Below are 14,539 nucleotides of genomic sequence, written 5' to 3' on the forward strand. Positions count from 1 at the left end.
AATCACCTAGCCAGATCACTAAAATTTACATTGGTATGATTAACCTATCGTATTGTATACAAAAAAGATTTAGTCCCTGGTCCCCTCCTGTTCTAGCTCTTGAATTCATCCCTGGTATAGAACAACTGACAAAAGTATAAGGTAGTGACATCACATAGTCAGTTCCTATCCTGAAATTATGCAGTGATAAAAACTACATGTATACTCTGGGGGTAGTTACTAGATGTACAGTCTGCTGTGTTATGTATATACTTTCTTAGAATATCACATTCAATGAAAAACATGGGTAATTTGTTACTGATACCACATGCTATTCCATCAGATGACATCATGAACTAACATAATAGAAAATAAGTGATTATCAGTAGACATGCATGTTATTTGATAAATGTATATGTATGTGTCACTTTGGTACAGTAGCAATTCTGGAGTTAATCTTTATTCCACTTGTAGTAATTTGGCCTGGTTTATAGCCATGAAAGTCAAACACAAGTTCTACACCAGGTCGAAAAACAAGACAATGGGAAGAACCTCCAAAGTGAAATGTTCCCAGCTGTTGACCTTTCTTGACCTTCTGTCCTTCTTTGACTGTTATCTCACAAGACGATACTTCTTGCATGCCAACAGCAATGAAACACATCAACCCTATATAAGGATTGTCTGCTTCAATGAATATTATGGCCCTTGTTGCGACTTCTGCAAGGTAACCTTGGAAATAATCAGAGGCAACAGAGTACTCATTGCCACCATTTGACAGAGGACAAGAATAATAAGTGCCGTCTGCAACAAATGCCTTGACAATTTTGCCATCAACAGGGCTGTGCCATCGGTGATAATAAAAGACTCTCAGAAGACCTTGGTACACAGTACCTCCTACAAAGCTGTCAACAAGTGGATCGTCTGCTAACAAAAATTTTATATTGTATGGTTGGCCTTTTATCCAAAATTTGCCCTGTTTTGTAACATTCTTTTCAACTCTAAATGGATTTGATTCACATGCATTGGCAATAACTTTATTATCATCCGGAGAGGCAACAGGACGAACATTTGGTCGAAATTGTCTGGTGAAGAAATCATCCCAAGAGGTAAATCCATAATGCGGCTTGCTAGGGTCACAAACAAAGTCATCTTCAAAATTTCCTCCCATTTTCTCCAAGGCTTTAGCGCTAAGCCATTTATCCGTATTCAAAATGTAACAAGATGCTGGTGATTGTAAATATCTTCCCCATGTGTTTAAGATGTCTTTGATATGGCTGTTTACGTTAGGGTTTAAGAAAGCCGCATAACCACCAATTGTCTCCATTGGTTTAGTCAGTATTACAGTGATTGGAAATGTTACCAGTGTAGTACTATCATTAAATTCCGGAGACTTCTTTAAAACATGGTTGATAAGTGTTAGCATGTCATGGTAATTTCTAACTTGGGGAGTTCCATTCTTCCTCTTTTGTTTTTTTGGTGACTCAGTAAACATTTGATTAAAAAACATCAAAAGTTCAGCATTGCTTTCAATAGTGTTTTTGAAGCTTTCTACACTAGGATCTAGTGGGTCAGAAGAAGTTTTTCTGTCAACTTCTTCAATTTGTTGTTGTAGCCACTGGTTCATAATAGCTTGATCAGAAGACAGCCACTTGCCAACAAAATGAGACACATTCTTGACTGCTATACAAGTTTCTGTACTCTCTGTTGTTCCGAAGGCACAACAACAACAGCCCATTTTAGTAGCTAGCTATATCTTTTCTTACTGATCTACCACTTAACCCTTTCAACAAACTGTTCCTCTACTAGTAGAGTAACTGTCCTAGCAACTATAGTACTAAGGTACAATCCCTAACTATATATGCACTGTTTATGCCGTCTATGACAGTTTAACAACTGATAAGAGAAGTATTTGTGCACCCATAAAATATTAGCTAGAGTGGTGATGTCACACTCGATCAGTTCCCTTAAATTAAGTAATAAAAGCCATACAATGTGTGGGTGTGATTGAAGTCATAATAAAACTATACTGAATGTTTTAGAGTCAGTGGTACATATACTAAACTGTGAATCACTATTTTCAGCAAAGTATTCAAGACAACAGCTGCTATACCTTGACTTCAAGGTCTTCAGGTTTTCCTTGTGTACATAAAGTCATTAGCTATATGCTCGGTACATTGAATGAAACTAGCTCTGCTTTGCAGTCGAGTCTTCAGTGTATCAATCGGATGCTATGTTACAGTATTTGTTTACACTCTCTTGACAATAAGTGTCTCCGACCAGAACAAGTTGCATCAGTGTATAACCAGCTGGCTTCAAAGCAAACAACACCAGATGTACATGTCTTTGTGTGATTGTTGCCATGTTAACCCTTAAAGGTGCATAAACCACTATAATGGCAATGTCTCTTATATGTATGTACGACTACAATGGCTCATCTCTGACACCTTTAATAGAGAAGCCCAGGAGTACATGCATGGATCTAAAGGACAGTGCATGGAGGATATATAATTGCCCTATATAGACATTATAGAGACACTTATTCAAGCCTTCCCAGGGTAGGGGGGGGATCCTTTCTAAGTTAGTACTTGGCCAATAAAACCCTAGATCCTCTACGTTTATCAAAAGCAGACTTATTTCAGGAACTATACACACAAATAAACTATACCTATCGTTCAACTCTGTTCCAGGAGAGCATAGCTTCCTTTTCCTCAAGAGTTCTTCCAAAAACAAGTTTCGGTTGTGGGTTGCATCTCCAGTTACAAAAGTTTAATTGTGGGTTTTGTTTTATTCAGATAATTAGTAGTGTTTTCCACTACGGCTATAAGAGGTGATTAGTGTGGTTTTTATATTTTAATAAATGTTAGTTGGTTTACTTGGTTAGAGTTATCAACTTCAGTATTATATGTAGCTACCAACTCAGCCCAGAGATAGGGATAGCACTTACGTAATATCTAAACGTCATCCAATAAACATTCCAGAGCTAAGCAAACTTTTGTACACCCTTCGGGTGCTAGCTAGTTTCTCGTGGCTACATTTGAGTGATGGTTGGTGGAAAACTTGATCACTCGAAAGGTAAAATAGATTGCTTGTGTACACCTAGTCTGGCGCGGCCGCCCCTTCGCAAACAGGACTGAATTGTTTGCGAAGGGGCGGCTGCGCCAGACTAGTGTACATCATCATCAGTTTGAAGTGCAAAAAAATAATTAAGTAAACTATAAACAGGCACTGCATGATCAAGGGGGATGGCTGGTTGGTTTAGGTTTGATCGTTCATGTTGCAAGCATTATCACACTGATTAGCAATTTAAAATTATGAAGTGGGGGTTGACCAAAGTGTAATTGCCGGATCAAGCTGGCCGGTTAGTGTACAATGCCCTTTCTAGGGGGTTTGGGGGAATGCTTCCCCAGAGAAATCCTCCTATTGAATCTGGGATTGATTTTGAATTTTGAGTGACGATAAAGGAGTGAAAATTATAAAACTGTCACAGTTACAAACCATGCAGTTGTACATGCGGTGGGTGCTTGGCGATAACCACCCCAGTGCTCAGTGTCTTAGTCAAATGTCTCATCAATATGTGGCAGGATGCACATTTCAGTCATTTCTTTGTGATGCACTTGACAATGGCGGATCCAGGATGGGCATTTGGGCGAGTACATTTGGGGTAAATGCTCCCTCCCCCTCATCTTGTAGTTGTGGAGGAGCCAGTCAGTTCTGATTAAAATACTAAACTTTGGCAGGCCAATTTATAAAACTCATGAAAATATGCACATTTACTAGCAGTTATTACGAATTCAGCTGAAACTAAACTAACTGTGAAATTGTCACCTAGCGCCTTCGTGCGTACTAAGTGCCTCTCAAAATAATTATCGTGTTGCTGTTGCTTAAGACATTCAGAGCCTTTTAAACAGCTTTTAGGATTTCACAACCATCTGCAAAGGCCAAAATGGAAAAAAAAATCAACAGTGAGACACTGGTAATTATTTGCTGCTTCAAAAATGTAGCAACTAACAAGAGAATCTGGCTCTCTCCAACCACCTACAACTTAGCCTGTTTGTGCCCCTCTCCTTGTCAACTCCTGGATCTGCCCCTGCTTGAAGTTCCGGCTATTTTAATGGTAGCATAATGTCAAGTTGCTTTGTTCAGATCTGATAGGAGAGCCACACTCAACCAGTTTCAGTGATTGAATGCACAGTGATATCATACAACTGGAATTTAATAGCCAGTAAGCATAGGGTAAACATGAAGATCAAATATCATGAAGCATATATGTAAATATTATTGCAAACTGTCTATAGATGTACTTTTCTGTACATGATCTCTTGAGGAATTCGGTATGTAGTTATATGGTTTTAATGCTTAGTTTCTAATTGATCTTCTTAGAAAACCACATTACATTTCCAATTAACAAACATGCACTGATGTGGTGAGGTGAGCGGTTACTAAATGATATCACATACTGTGTAATCAAGAAGTAGTAACAGTAGTAACTACCGCTAAGCTTGATTACATGGCTTCTCTTTTATGTGGATAGTCAATTGGTGTTCTGTATTATATGTATGTGGCATTATGCTATAGGCAAGAAGTACCATTAGTTGAAGGCTGCTTCATAAGTTAAAGATTGAACATGTTGTGATTCGAACCATTCCATCATTGCACAAAAACATTACATGGTACTGTAGCATACATGGATAGCTGTTATATAAGAACTTCATGCATATACGTACAGCTGTGCAATAAATGAATAGCTATATGGGTACACATTTCAATCTCCTACCTAACCAATAACAGTGGTAGCATGAGACTATTACCAGTTAGACTGTGCTTTTTCTCTCTTGTCAAGACTAGAAAAAAAAACAACATGTACAGTGTGGCTGGCAAGACCATAAAACTAGCTACTGCTTATGGGTAAAATCAAGAGTTAATACTAGTGGAGATCTTTCCCTCTTAGTTTAGCTTGTGGAATATCCCTCAACAAACACAATTTAATGGAGACACTAGCAGCAGTTGGGTACTCTATATAAGGCCATTGCGGCAATACCTGTGTGAATAAATATAATCACCTAGCCAGATCACTAAAATTTACATCAGCATCAACCTAATAACTTCATGTGTATTGTATAGTCCTGTGCATGTATGCAGCTGCCTGTTCTAGCTCCTGAACTCATCCCTGTGCGGTATATATAGAACAACTGACAAAAGTACAAGGTATAGCTAGTGACATCACATAATCAGTTCCTATAGCCTGAAATCATGCTGCAATAGAAACTACACTTATACCCTGGGGTAGTTACTAGATGTACGGTCTGCTGTGTTATGTATACTTTCTTAGAATATCACATTCAATGAAAAAACATGGGTAATTTGTTACTGATGTGGTCTGATATCACATGCATAACCACCTATTATATTTAGTGACTATTATATCAGATGTCATCATGAACCAACATAATAGATTATCAGTAATCATAAATGCTAGTTATTTGATACATGTATACGTATGTGTCACTTTGGTACAGTAGCAATTCTGGAGTTAATCTTTATTCCACTTGTAGTAATTTGGCCTGGCCATGGTTTATAGCCATGAAAGTCAAACACAAGTTCTACACCAGGTCGAAAAACCAGACAATGGGAAGAACCTCCAAAGTGAAATGTTCCCAGCTGCTGACCTTTCTTCACCTTCTGTCCTTCTTCGACTGTTATCTCACAAGACGATACTTCTTGCATGCCAACAGCAATGAAACACATCAACCCTATATAAGGATTGTCTGCTTCAATGAATATTATGGCCCTTGTTGCGACTTCTGCAAGGTAACCTTGGAAATAGTCAGAAATTACAACAGAGTACTCATTGCCACCATTTGACAGAGGAATAGAATAATAAGTGCCGTCTGCAACAAATGCCTTGACAATTTTACCATCTACGGGGCTGTGCCATCGGTGATAATAAAAGACTCTCAGAGAACCTTGGTACACAGTACCTCCTACAAAGCTGTCAACAAGTGGATCGTCTGCTAACAAAAATTTTATATTGTATGGTTGGCCTTTTATCCAAAATTTTCCCTGTTTTGTAACATTCTTTTCAACCCTAAATGGATTTGATTCACATGCATTGGCAATAACTTTATTATCATCCGGAGAGGCAACAGGACGAACATTTGGTCGAAATTGTCTGGTGAAGAAATCATCCCAAGAGCTAAATCCATAATGCGGTTTGCTAGGGTCACAAACAAAGTCATCTTCAAAATTTCCTCCCATTTTCTCCAAGGCTTTAGCACTAAGCCATTTATCCGTATTTAAAATGTAACAAGATGCTAGTGATTGTAAATATCTTCCCCATGTGTTTAAGATGTCTTTGATATGGCTGTTTACGTTAGGGTTTAAGAAAGCCGCATAACCACCAATTGTCTCCATTGGTTTAGTCAGTATTGCAGTGATGGGAAATGTTACCAGTGTAGTACTGTCATTAAATTCCGGAGACTTCTTTAAAACATGGTTGATAAGTGTTAGCATGTGATGGTAATTTCTAACCTGGGGAGTTCCATTCTTCCTCTTTCGTTTTGTTGGTGACTCAGTAAACATTTGATTAAAAAACATCAAAAGTTCAGCATTGCTTTCAATAGTGTTTTTGAAGCTTTCTACACTAGGATCTAGTGGATCAGGAGAAGTTTTTCTGTCAACTTCTTCAATTTGTTGTTGTAGCCACTGGTTCATAATAGCTTGATCAGAAGACAGCCACTTGCCAACAAAATGAGACACATTCTTGGCTACTATACAAGTTTCTATGCTCTCTGTTGTTCTGAAGGCACAACAACAACAACAACAGCCCATTTTAGTAGCTAGCTATATATTTTCTTACTGATCTACAACTTAACCTTTTCAACAAACTGTTCCTCCACTAGTAGAGTAACTGTCCTAACAACTACAGTACTAAGGTACAGTTCCTAACTATACATGCACTGTTTACACCGTCTATAACAGTTTAACAACTGATAAGAGACTGAAGTATTTGTGCACCCATATATAAATGTTAGCTAGAGTGGTGATGTCACACTCGATCAGTTCCTGTAATTTAAGTAATAAAAGCCATACAATGTGTGGGTGTAATTTAATAGGTGATGAATTGTATAGCTAATGACTTTATGTAGACAAGGAACACATGAAGACCTTGAAGTCAAGGTATAACAGCTGTTGTCTTGAATACTTTGTTGAAAATATAGTTTAGTACATGGACCACTGACTCTAAAACATTCAGTATAGCTTTATTATGACTTCAATGTTGAATGTACCATAATTGATCTTCCTAGAAGACCACATCACCACTGAGTAAGCAAACATGTGCAGGAAGCTATGTATAGCATGTTGTGGAAGTGTTAGTAATAGCTACCACAATATCGTTACACAGAATACATTATATGACAGCTTACGGTCAGCAGAGGTGCAATCCCTTTGAGCTTGTTACTATGACTACTATAATAAGTGCATAAAGACAAATGAGTATATAGCATTCCAAGCTAAGTATTCACTGAGGCCAGGTAGCAACAGATATTTTAACCTGAGAGATCAGCCAAGAGCTTACCCTGGCCATTTGATATCAACAAGGTTAATTTGCAAAGTCTATGAGGTAGCTGGGGTCAACTGAAATGTACAGGAAGAACCATCATTACTGATGAAAACAATGTATGTGTATAGTTGCAAAGCTATTAACATTATAAGTATGGTGAGTAGTGATGGGCAGGCGGCATTGAGAATACTAAAAAATCAAAATCAATACAGTGCAAATGAATTAATTGAGGTTATTGAATAAAGTTAAAGTTTGCATTTGGCATTATGCAATCGTGTGTACATCTAATGGACATCAACTTGAAGTAAGGAGGTATATAGAAACTAAAGTATTGTCAAGTTGCACTATTAAAATGCTGTGGAATGGCTCACTTCTAACATTTATACCAACCGTATACTGCAATTACTTTTGGCATTGCAATATTTCAATTATCACAATACCAACATTACCATTCAGTGTGCATTAAAACCTTAATCATACTGAAATATTGATTTATTGCCCAACTCTAGTGGTGAGTCCTTGGACACACACTACCACAGATGGGGTATAGTATTCTGTGGCAAGGAGTAAAAGAAAAAAGTTTTAAAAGACATACAAATACAACAGGTTGTACACTGAAGTCTGAGATATTTTTATTTCTCCTTTTCTCATTTTTTAGCCAACTCACAACCAGGTATCAACTTTACACCATGCAAGTACTGTCTATGTTGTGATATGGAGCAAGGAGGCACCTCTTGTAAGGATATCTATGAAATGAACCCACAAACTCAGGATAGTATTGGATAACTATATAGTTTTTTGTTGTTGTGTATACTGTGATATGGACCAAAGAGTAGGATGTGGTAATATTACTATGTATTTCCGATGTGTTCGACTGAATGGTATAAGAGCTCACAAGATGGTGTCAGTTTATGTAAGAGGATAGAGCAGGCCAAAGCGTGTGTGTGGCTGGGGGGGTGGGTGAACTATGATTAGTTAAGCAGTAGAATTTGTATACAAGAAATATAAAAGTGACGTTCTGTTAGAATGGTTGACTACTTTAGTGGTACTCTATTCATCCATAGTCTTAAAATGTTACATAATAATGTCTCAGATTAACTGTATAGTATAGTATATCAGCATGCAATCAATAATAATTTCTTCCTATTCATGCAAAATGATTTTTGATACTATAGGTATGCTCATAACCCAGGAGGGTTTGGCAGGGGGGTGAGTCAGAGTGGTAGGTATCTGGAGTGGGGTCCAGAAGTTACTTGAAAGGTATTTTATATGTGTCAGGATTTAAAACTTTGATGTAGAGTAGACAAATATCTAAATCATACCACTTTCTAACTGCACTACATTGATCAAGAGTTGTATAGGATAAGTGAAAGTCATGAGTTGTTCAGTTAGCTATAGCTACAATTACTATGGACCTAAAGAATGGCATACACAAGACCATGTACATTTCATTTGCAAAATATATCCTTAGATGGCTAAGTGTGTCCATGCATGAGATAGTACTGCAGATGCTAGTTTTCATATTCAGCAACTGTGGATTCTCAGTGTTATATGTGGTGACTAGAGTATTTGACTGACTGCTCTATTAGAGTATCTTAATCTTGTATAATTTTTCCGTTTTTCTGAGGGGAGGATGGGGAGGATGTGCCGCTGTACCCCTCCTTGAATCTGCCACTGTAACCACCCATAGCCTTTGTGTACTGATAAATGACTTTCTCTGAAGCTATTTGCAACTCTTTAGTGGTATTATACGTATGTAGATGTGCATATTAATGAGTAAGTGTATACAATGTAATCTCATAAACAGTTTGTGTGACAGCTACTTATATTATGGATAACTTGAGTAACTGCATATATAGCATACTATCAGATTTTGATTGTATCCAATTTTCATATTCCTTGCTGCATGCATGTATGTGTGCAGAGTAACTATCTATTCACATATTACTTTGAGTCTTCAGCACTTTGATCCTCCCACACAAAGTACATGATGCAATATATTGTATTGGGTGATTTTTTAAAAGTAAACTGTTCAACTTGGCCACCACTTTGATCGCAAAATGGTTCAGCATCAGTTTAATTTTCAAAAACACTTCAATGGGTATATAATATATATACAAAATATACTAAATTATTTAACTGGTATCATTGACTGTTTGTTAGATATAATGTTCCTTGTTAATTGTTTGGTTGTTTACCTAGTTGGATGCCGCAGTAAAATATAATCCAAAGCTGGATAATGTGAAACAGCATCCACATTATGAAGCTAGTTTGTCTCAAGGTTCACTGCTATGATTGCCTGAATACGGTACCATGCAATAATTGTTGTGGTGGATACAAGAAATTAAAGCCTATAAGGACCCAAAATTTGTATGGTTGAGGCTGAAACTGTTGGCTATACTGTAACCAAGACACGTTGGTTTCACCTGTTTATTAGGTACAAGGCTCTTCTAGAATGGTTCTGTGTAAGATTCATGAACTACATTACATCTAAAACGCAAATACGTCACCACCAGCATATGTGTGCAAGTTTACTATGTAGCTATCCTTCTGCAGTCTGTGACAACTATATTATATATAAACACCTTACACACTGTTTTGTATGCAACACCACCATCTCTTCTGCTGTACGTACTTTGATATTATCATACAGTATGGTAGTACTGTATATTAGGTATCATGAAGAACTGGGTTTTTTCAACCAAAAATATCACCCTAAAACCAGCCTCAATTTCCCTTCATGACAGCTTGGCAGCATTGGCAAGGCCAAAAATGTCACCCCAAACCCATTTCTACGGAATTTTAAAAAAAAATTCCATTTAACAGAATTTTATGCTGCCTAACTGACTGACTGATGCCTCCAGCCAAGCATATCTCAACAATGGATAAGGCTACGGGCTTGATTTCAGCATCGCTTCATCCCGAGATGTGCCTTTTCACCAACTGCAGTATGTACAATACATTCATCATGGCCTTGCCTTTGTCCTCCTTTGTGTTCCAGTTTTTTTTGCTGACAACACAAGGTGTCAATTCACAATAGTGCAATGTGGCTTCCCTGTGGCTGTGTTGGCTATTAGCTCTGTATTTTCCATAGCGACTAGATTGATTGCAGACACTTCTCGTATGTTCTTTGTTTGTAACACTGTGTAATGGACTGAACATAGTTGAAAGCAAAACATAATGGCCACTTCAATTTTACCATAGCCGTTTACACTCTCTTGACAATAGCTAAGTGGCTTCAACCAGAACAAGAGGTATCAGTGTATATGATACAAGCAATCATGAAAGATTGACATCAAAGCAAACAACACCAGATGTCTTTGTGGCATTGTTGCCATGTTAACCCTTAAAGGTGCATAAACCACTATAGCGGCACTTGTAATGGAGAAGCACAGGAGTACATGCATGGATCTAAAGGACAGCAGAGGAGATAGTGACTGCTGGTGCACCCTATAGACATTATAGTGACACTTATATACAAGGCTTCCAAACATCAAATTACATGCAAAATACACTCCATGTTCTTACAAAATACAAAAAATAGTTACTTTGATAAACAAACAGATAAATATAGCATACAATACATGCATATTATATTAACAATCTTACAGTTTCTGAACACTGTCAGTAATAGTGTCTTTATACTTCACACACTGTAAAATAAATAAATAATAGACTTAATTCTCTTATTGTAGGCCTTTGATTATTATATTGGCATATTTTATAAAACTACATTGGTTTAATGCAATCCTTACACATCTCTCTGTAGTACAATTGACTCTCTTCGATACACTTTACCACTTCTGTTGGTAATTCATGCAACGGCACTGGTTTCTGATCCCCTGGTTTACACTTAATGAACCCAGATGAATTGTTGACTATATGGCACCAATTTTCATCGAATACTTTATAATTATTATGAATAGGAATTGGTTCCCATTTTGTCATATTAGAGATCCCCACAGCCTCACAGTAAGCCTTCATCATCTTATCAGGATATGCCTGTAAATCAGTTGCATCAACCACAATAGGCAATGGCGGATCCAGGATGGGGCATTTGGGGCAAATGCCCCCCCCCCCCCCCCCCGGGCTTTCAAGAAATTGCATACAAGATCGAGATACTCTAATAGAGCAGTCAGTTACTCTAATAAAGCAGTCACAATGTTCATGAGGCAGTGTAGCTTACCTATGAAGCTATAAATAGGATTTTATTTTACATAACAGACGTGATATATTTGGTAAAGGATCACTAGCTATTATTGTTGTGTTTTTTTTTTTTTTTTTTTTTTTGGTCTTCAACTGTTTTTCAGCAAGGTGCCCCCCTCTTTCCAAACTCTGGATCCGCCCCTGTAATAGGAATGGCTCCTTGTTTCTCCTATATGAAGTTGTAGAACTTGTAAAGCTCATAAAACCCTCCACCAGGTGGATCCATGCAGACAGCATTCAGTTGAGGTGCTGCAAAACCTTTGTAGTTGGAATACATAGCTCTTGTTGGATCTCGTATTAGGAATGTGTAAGTAAAGCTGGCAAATTTTCCACTGATTAACTCTTGATATGATGATTCTGGCAAACAGTATGCAAATTCTTTACTGAACACCAAGTCCACATCTGGGTAATCAGCTGTGAGAAGATTCTTCATTGTCTCCATGGTCAGGTCTTTTACTGATAATCCCTCCAAGTCTAGCTCAGAATCTTTCAGCTCAGGGTAATAATTAGCACAATGATTGGGACCAAAATAATGAGGACCACAAAACAGTACTCTAAAGTGTTTGGTTCTCTTTAAGGTTTGCAGAGAACGATGGAACACATTTGACAAACACTTTGGCGCTGACCAGATTATCAATCTTTTAGGTGAAACATCCATAGTAGAAAAATCAACTGTAATCTCTTTAATTTCTGACTAAATCACAAAAGGAAATTGAATTTTTAATTTATACATGAGCATACATGCACTATAAAGTTAGTGCATTAGACAGTTCACTTCTGGCAAAGGATACAAAATTGTTTTTAATACTGTAAAAAAAATTAACAGTGATAGCCTTACAATTTTTGTTTCATGTTTTGCAGGTAGCTGTTATGATTGACTGTGGTGGTGATGCAGTTCCCTTTCAAGTACTGAGGCATCCAGTATTGAAACTGAGCAGCAAATAATGAGACAAAAATGTTACTGACACGGGTGACAAGAGACACACTTAGTGATGAGACTTACAAGAATAAAACTCAGTGAGCACTTGTGACAATATCTTTCAACACAGCGAGACAAAAGTGAACTGGAACACTACACCAAATACAGTGCCTTACAGCTATTATAGGCCCTGGCTATTACAATTGTGGCTGATGTTAAGTGATTGTAAGAGCCATTCTGATTTTCTACAAATAGGCTATACTGCAAATTGCCAATTCACTTCTAAAAACCGTACCTATATAGCTAGCATTAATACAGCTGGATTGTTTTCGAAGGAAAAAAAGTTTTGTGTAAAAATATTGCTGGTAAAACATTTTTGTGGTCTTAGACCAGCCGCAAAAATATTTTTTACCACAAAATTTTAGGACTTACAGTTACTACCTCTTTCCTCATGTTTTCCCTTAAAATGTGTTGTACTCATTGACACATACTGTTGAGAAACCTTGCTAGTACCAGCTAACACATCAACAATTTGGACCTTGTATATCGTGGCCAGGTCCCTGCATGTATTGAAGCCATTTTGTGCCAAATGAAACTGGGAGGGCTGGTAGTCTCTATGTTTTGGCATTTTTGTCTACAGTGCATAGGGTGAAAGCAAAATAAGTTGAACTAATCTTTTACTAAAATCATAGCTCAACAGCACTACTGTTCAGGCATAGAACGGTTAACCCTAAGGTCCCCAATTTGATTCTGGCAATCTAACCAAGTTACATTTTATATGACAATTTTGAAAGAAGCTTGTTGCTTCAGATATCAAAGCAGCTGTCACATTCAAAATAAAATACTCATCACCTGGGACTAGGATGATGTTTTCTACGTACAGCGGATTGAATGTTGTGGTGTAGCTCCACCTTGAACTACATTCTATATAACAAACCACAAGGGAAAGTGCCAACAACTTGCAAACAATAGGTCAAAACTGCTGATAGCATACTTCTGTCATCTTACACCCCATTCACACTACTTCCCAACCCAGATACAGCGCAGCTCAAAATAAATTGCAGTGTGAATTGGTCATGTCAGGCCCAGCCTGGCACAAGACAAGGTGGGCTGGCACTGATTGACCTGAATTGTGAACGCATTCTGGGACACTCAACTCTAGTTAACAATAACAATTTGCTTTTGTTGGACCTCAGCCAGGATTTTCTACTCACTAAAAGCATTCTGCAATGTGGCTACAATGTACCATGTTTCCGGTAGACTCCATGACAGTTATGCTCTGACAATTCATGGCAAAAAGAGTACCCAATAAGCTAAAATGGTAGCCACAACATTGTACAGTTTATTTCAGCTGGCTCTACATTTCATTGCTACAATTTCAGTACCTTTTTATTAAGTATCTAAATAATTATAGGGGTGCATCGAATCCTATGGACAAGGCTTCAAAAATATCCCACACATTTAGTATAGACGATCCAGGCTCGCAAACATGCTTACAGCATGAAAACATGAGTACAAGGGAATGAACACATGTTCACTACTGTATTTACGTAGTGTGGCTCAGGTGAATGTGAACTGACTACAACTGGCTTGATTTCTTCACTGTTCGATGTCGCTACAGCCTGAGATATGCTTTTTCGTCAACTGCCACAGCTACAATGCACACACCTTGGACTATTTTTGTCCTCCTTTGCATCCTTTTCTTTCACCACTGCCACATAAGTGTCAATTTTCGGTAACATGTCATGGTTTCAGTGCCTTAATTTTCGTAATTGACTGGAGAGATGCTTCCTGTATACTGTTCTTCATTTGTAATGCTGTATAATTGGTGGAACATAGCTGAAAATTAAGAGGAATGGATCAGTAATTGATAT

General features: G+C 37.7%; 3 protein-coding genes across 4 annotated transcripts; all 3 read right to left on the reverse strand.

Moving 5' to 3' along the window:
- Positions 1-241: 241 nt before the first annotated feature.
- On the reverse strand, positions 242-2,744 carry LOC136236300 (uncharacterized). 2 transcript variants are annotated; one of them, XM_066026436.1, is made up of 2 exons: positions 2,645-2,744; positions 242-2,347 (listed from the first exon to the last, which is right to left on the reverse strand). In XM_066026436.1, the coding sequence occupies exon 2, from the start codon at positions 1,712-1,714 to the stop codon at positions 404-406; it is 1,311 nt and encodes a 436-aa protein (XP_065882508.1). In that variant the 5' UTR covers positions 1,715-2,347; positions 2,645-2,744; the 3' UTR covers positions 242-403. The 2 variants fall into 2 exon arrangements, with proteins under 2 accessions (XP_065882508.1, XP_065882509.1); XM_066026437.1 differs by having other exon boundaries at positions 242-2,458; positions 2,645-2,697.
- A 2,665-nt stretch (positions 2,745-5,409) lies between these two features.
- On the reverse strand, positions 5,410-6,990 carry LOC136268201 (uncharacterized). The gene has a single exon (XM_066063478.1). It carries the CDS (start codon positions 6,805-6,807, stop codon positions 5,482-5,484), a length of 1,326 nt encoding a protein of 441 aa, XP_065919550.1. The 5' UTR covers positions 6,808-6,990; the 3' UTR covers positions 5,410-5,481.
- Positions 6,991-11,897: 4,907 nt separating this feature from the next.
- On the reverse strand, positions 11,898-13,437 carry LOC136236440 (uncharacterized). Its single transcript, XM_066026594.1, has one exon. The coding sequence runs from the start codon at positions 12,402-12,404 to the stop codon at positions 11,916-11,918; it is 489 nt and encodes a 162-aa protein (XP_065882666.1). The 5' UTR covers positions 12,405-13,437; the 3' UTR covers positions 11,898-11,915.
- Positions 13,438-14,539: the final 1,102 nt, after the last annotated feature.

Source organism: Dysidea avara, chromosome 10 (genome assembly GCF_963678975.1).
Source record: "Dysidea avara chromosome 10, odDysAvar1.4, whole genome shotgun sequence".
Classification (NCBI taxonomy): Eukaryota; Metazoa; Porifera; class Demospongiae; order Dictyoceratida; family Dysideidae; genus Dysidea; species Dysidea avara.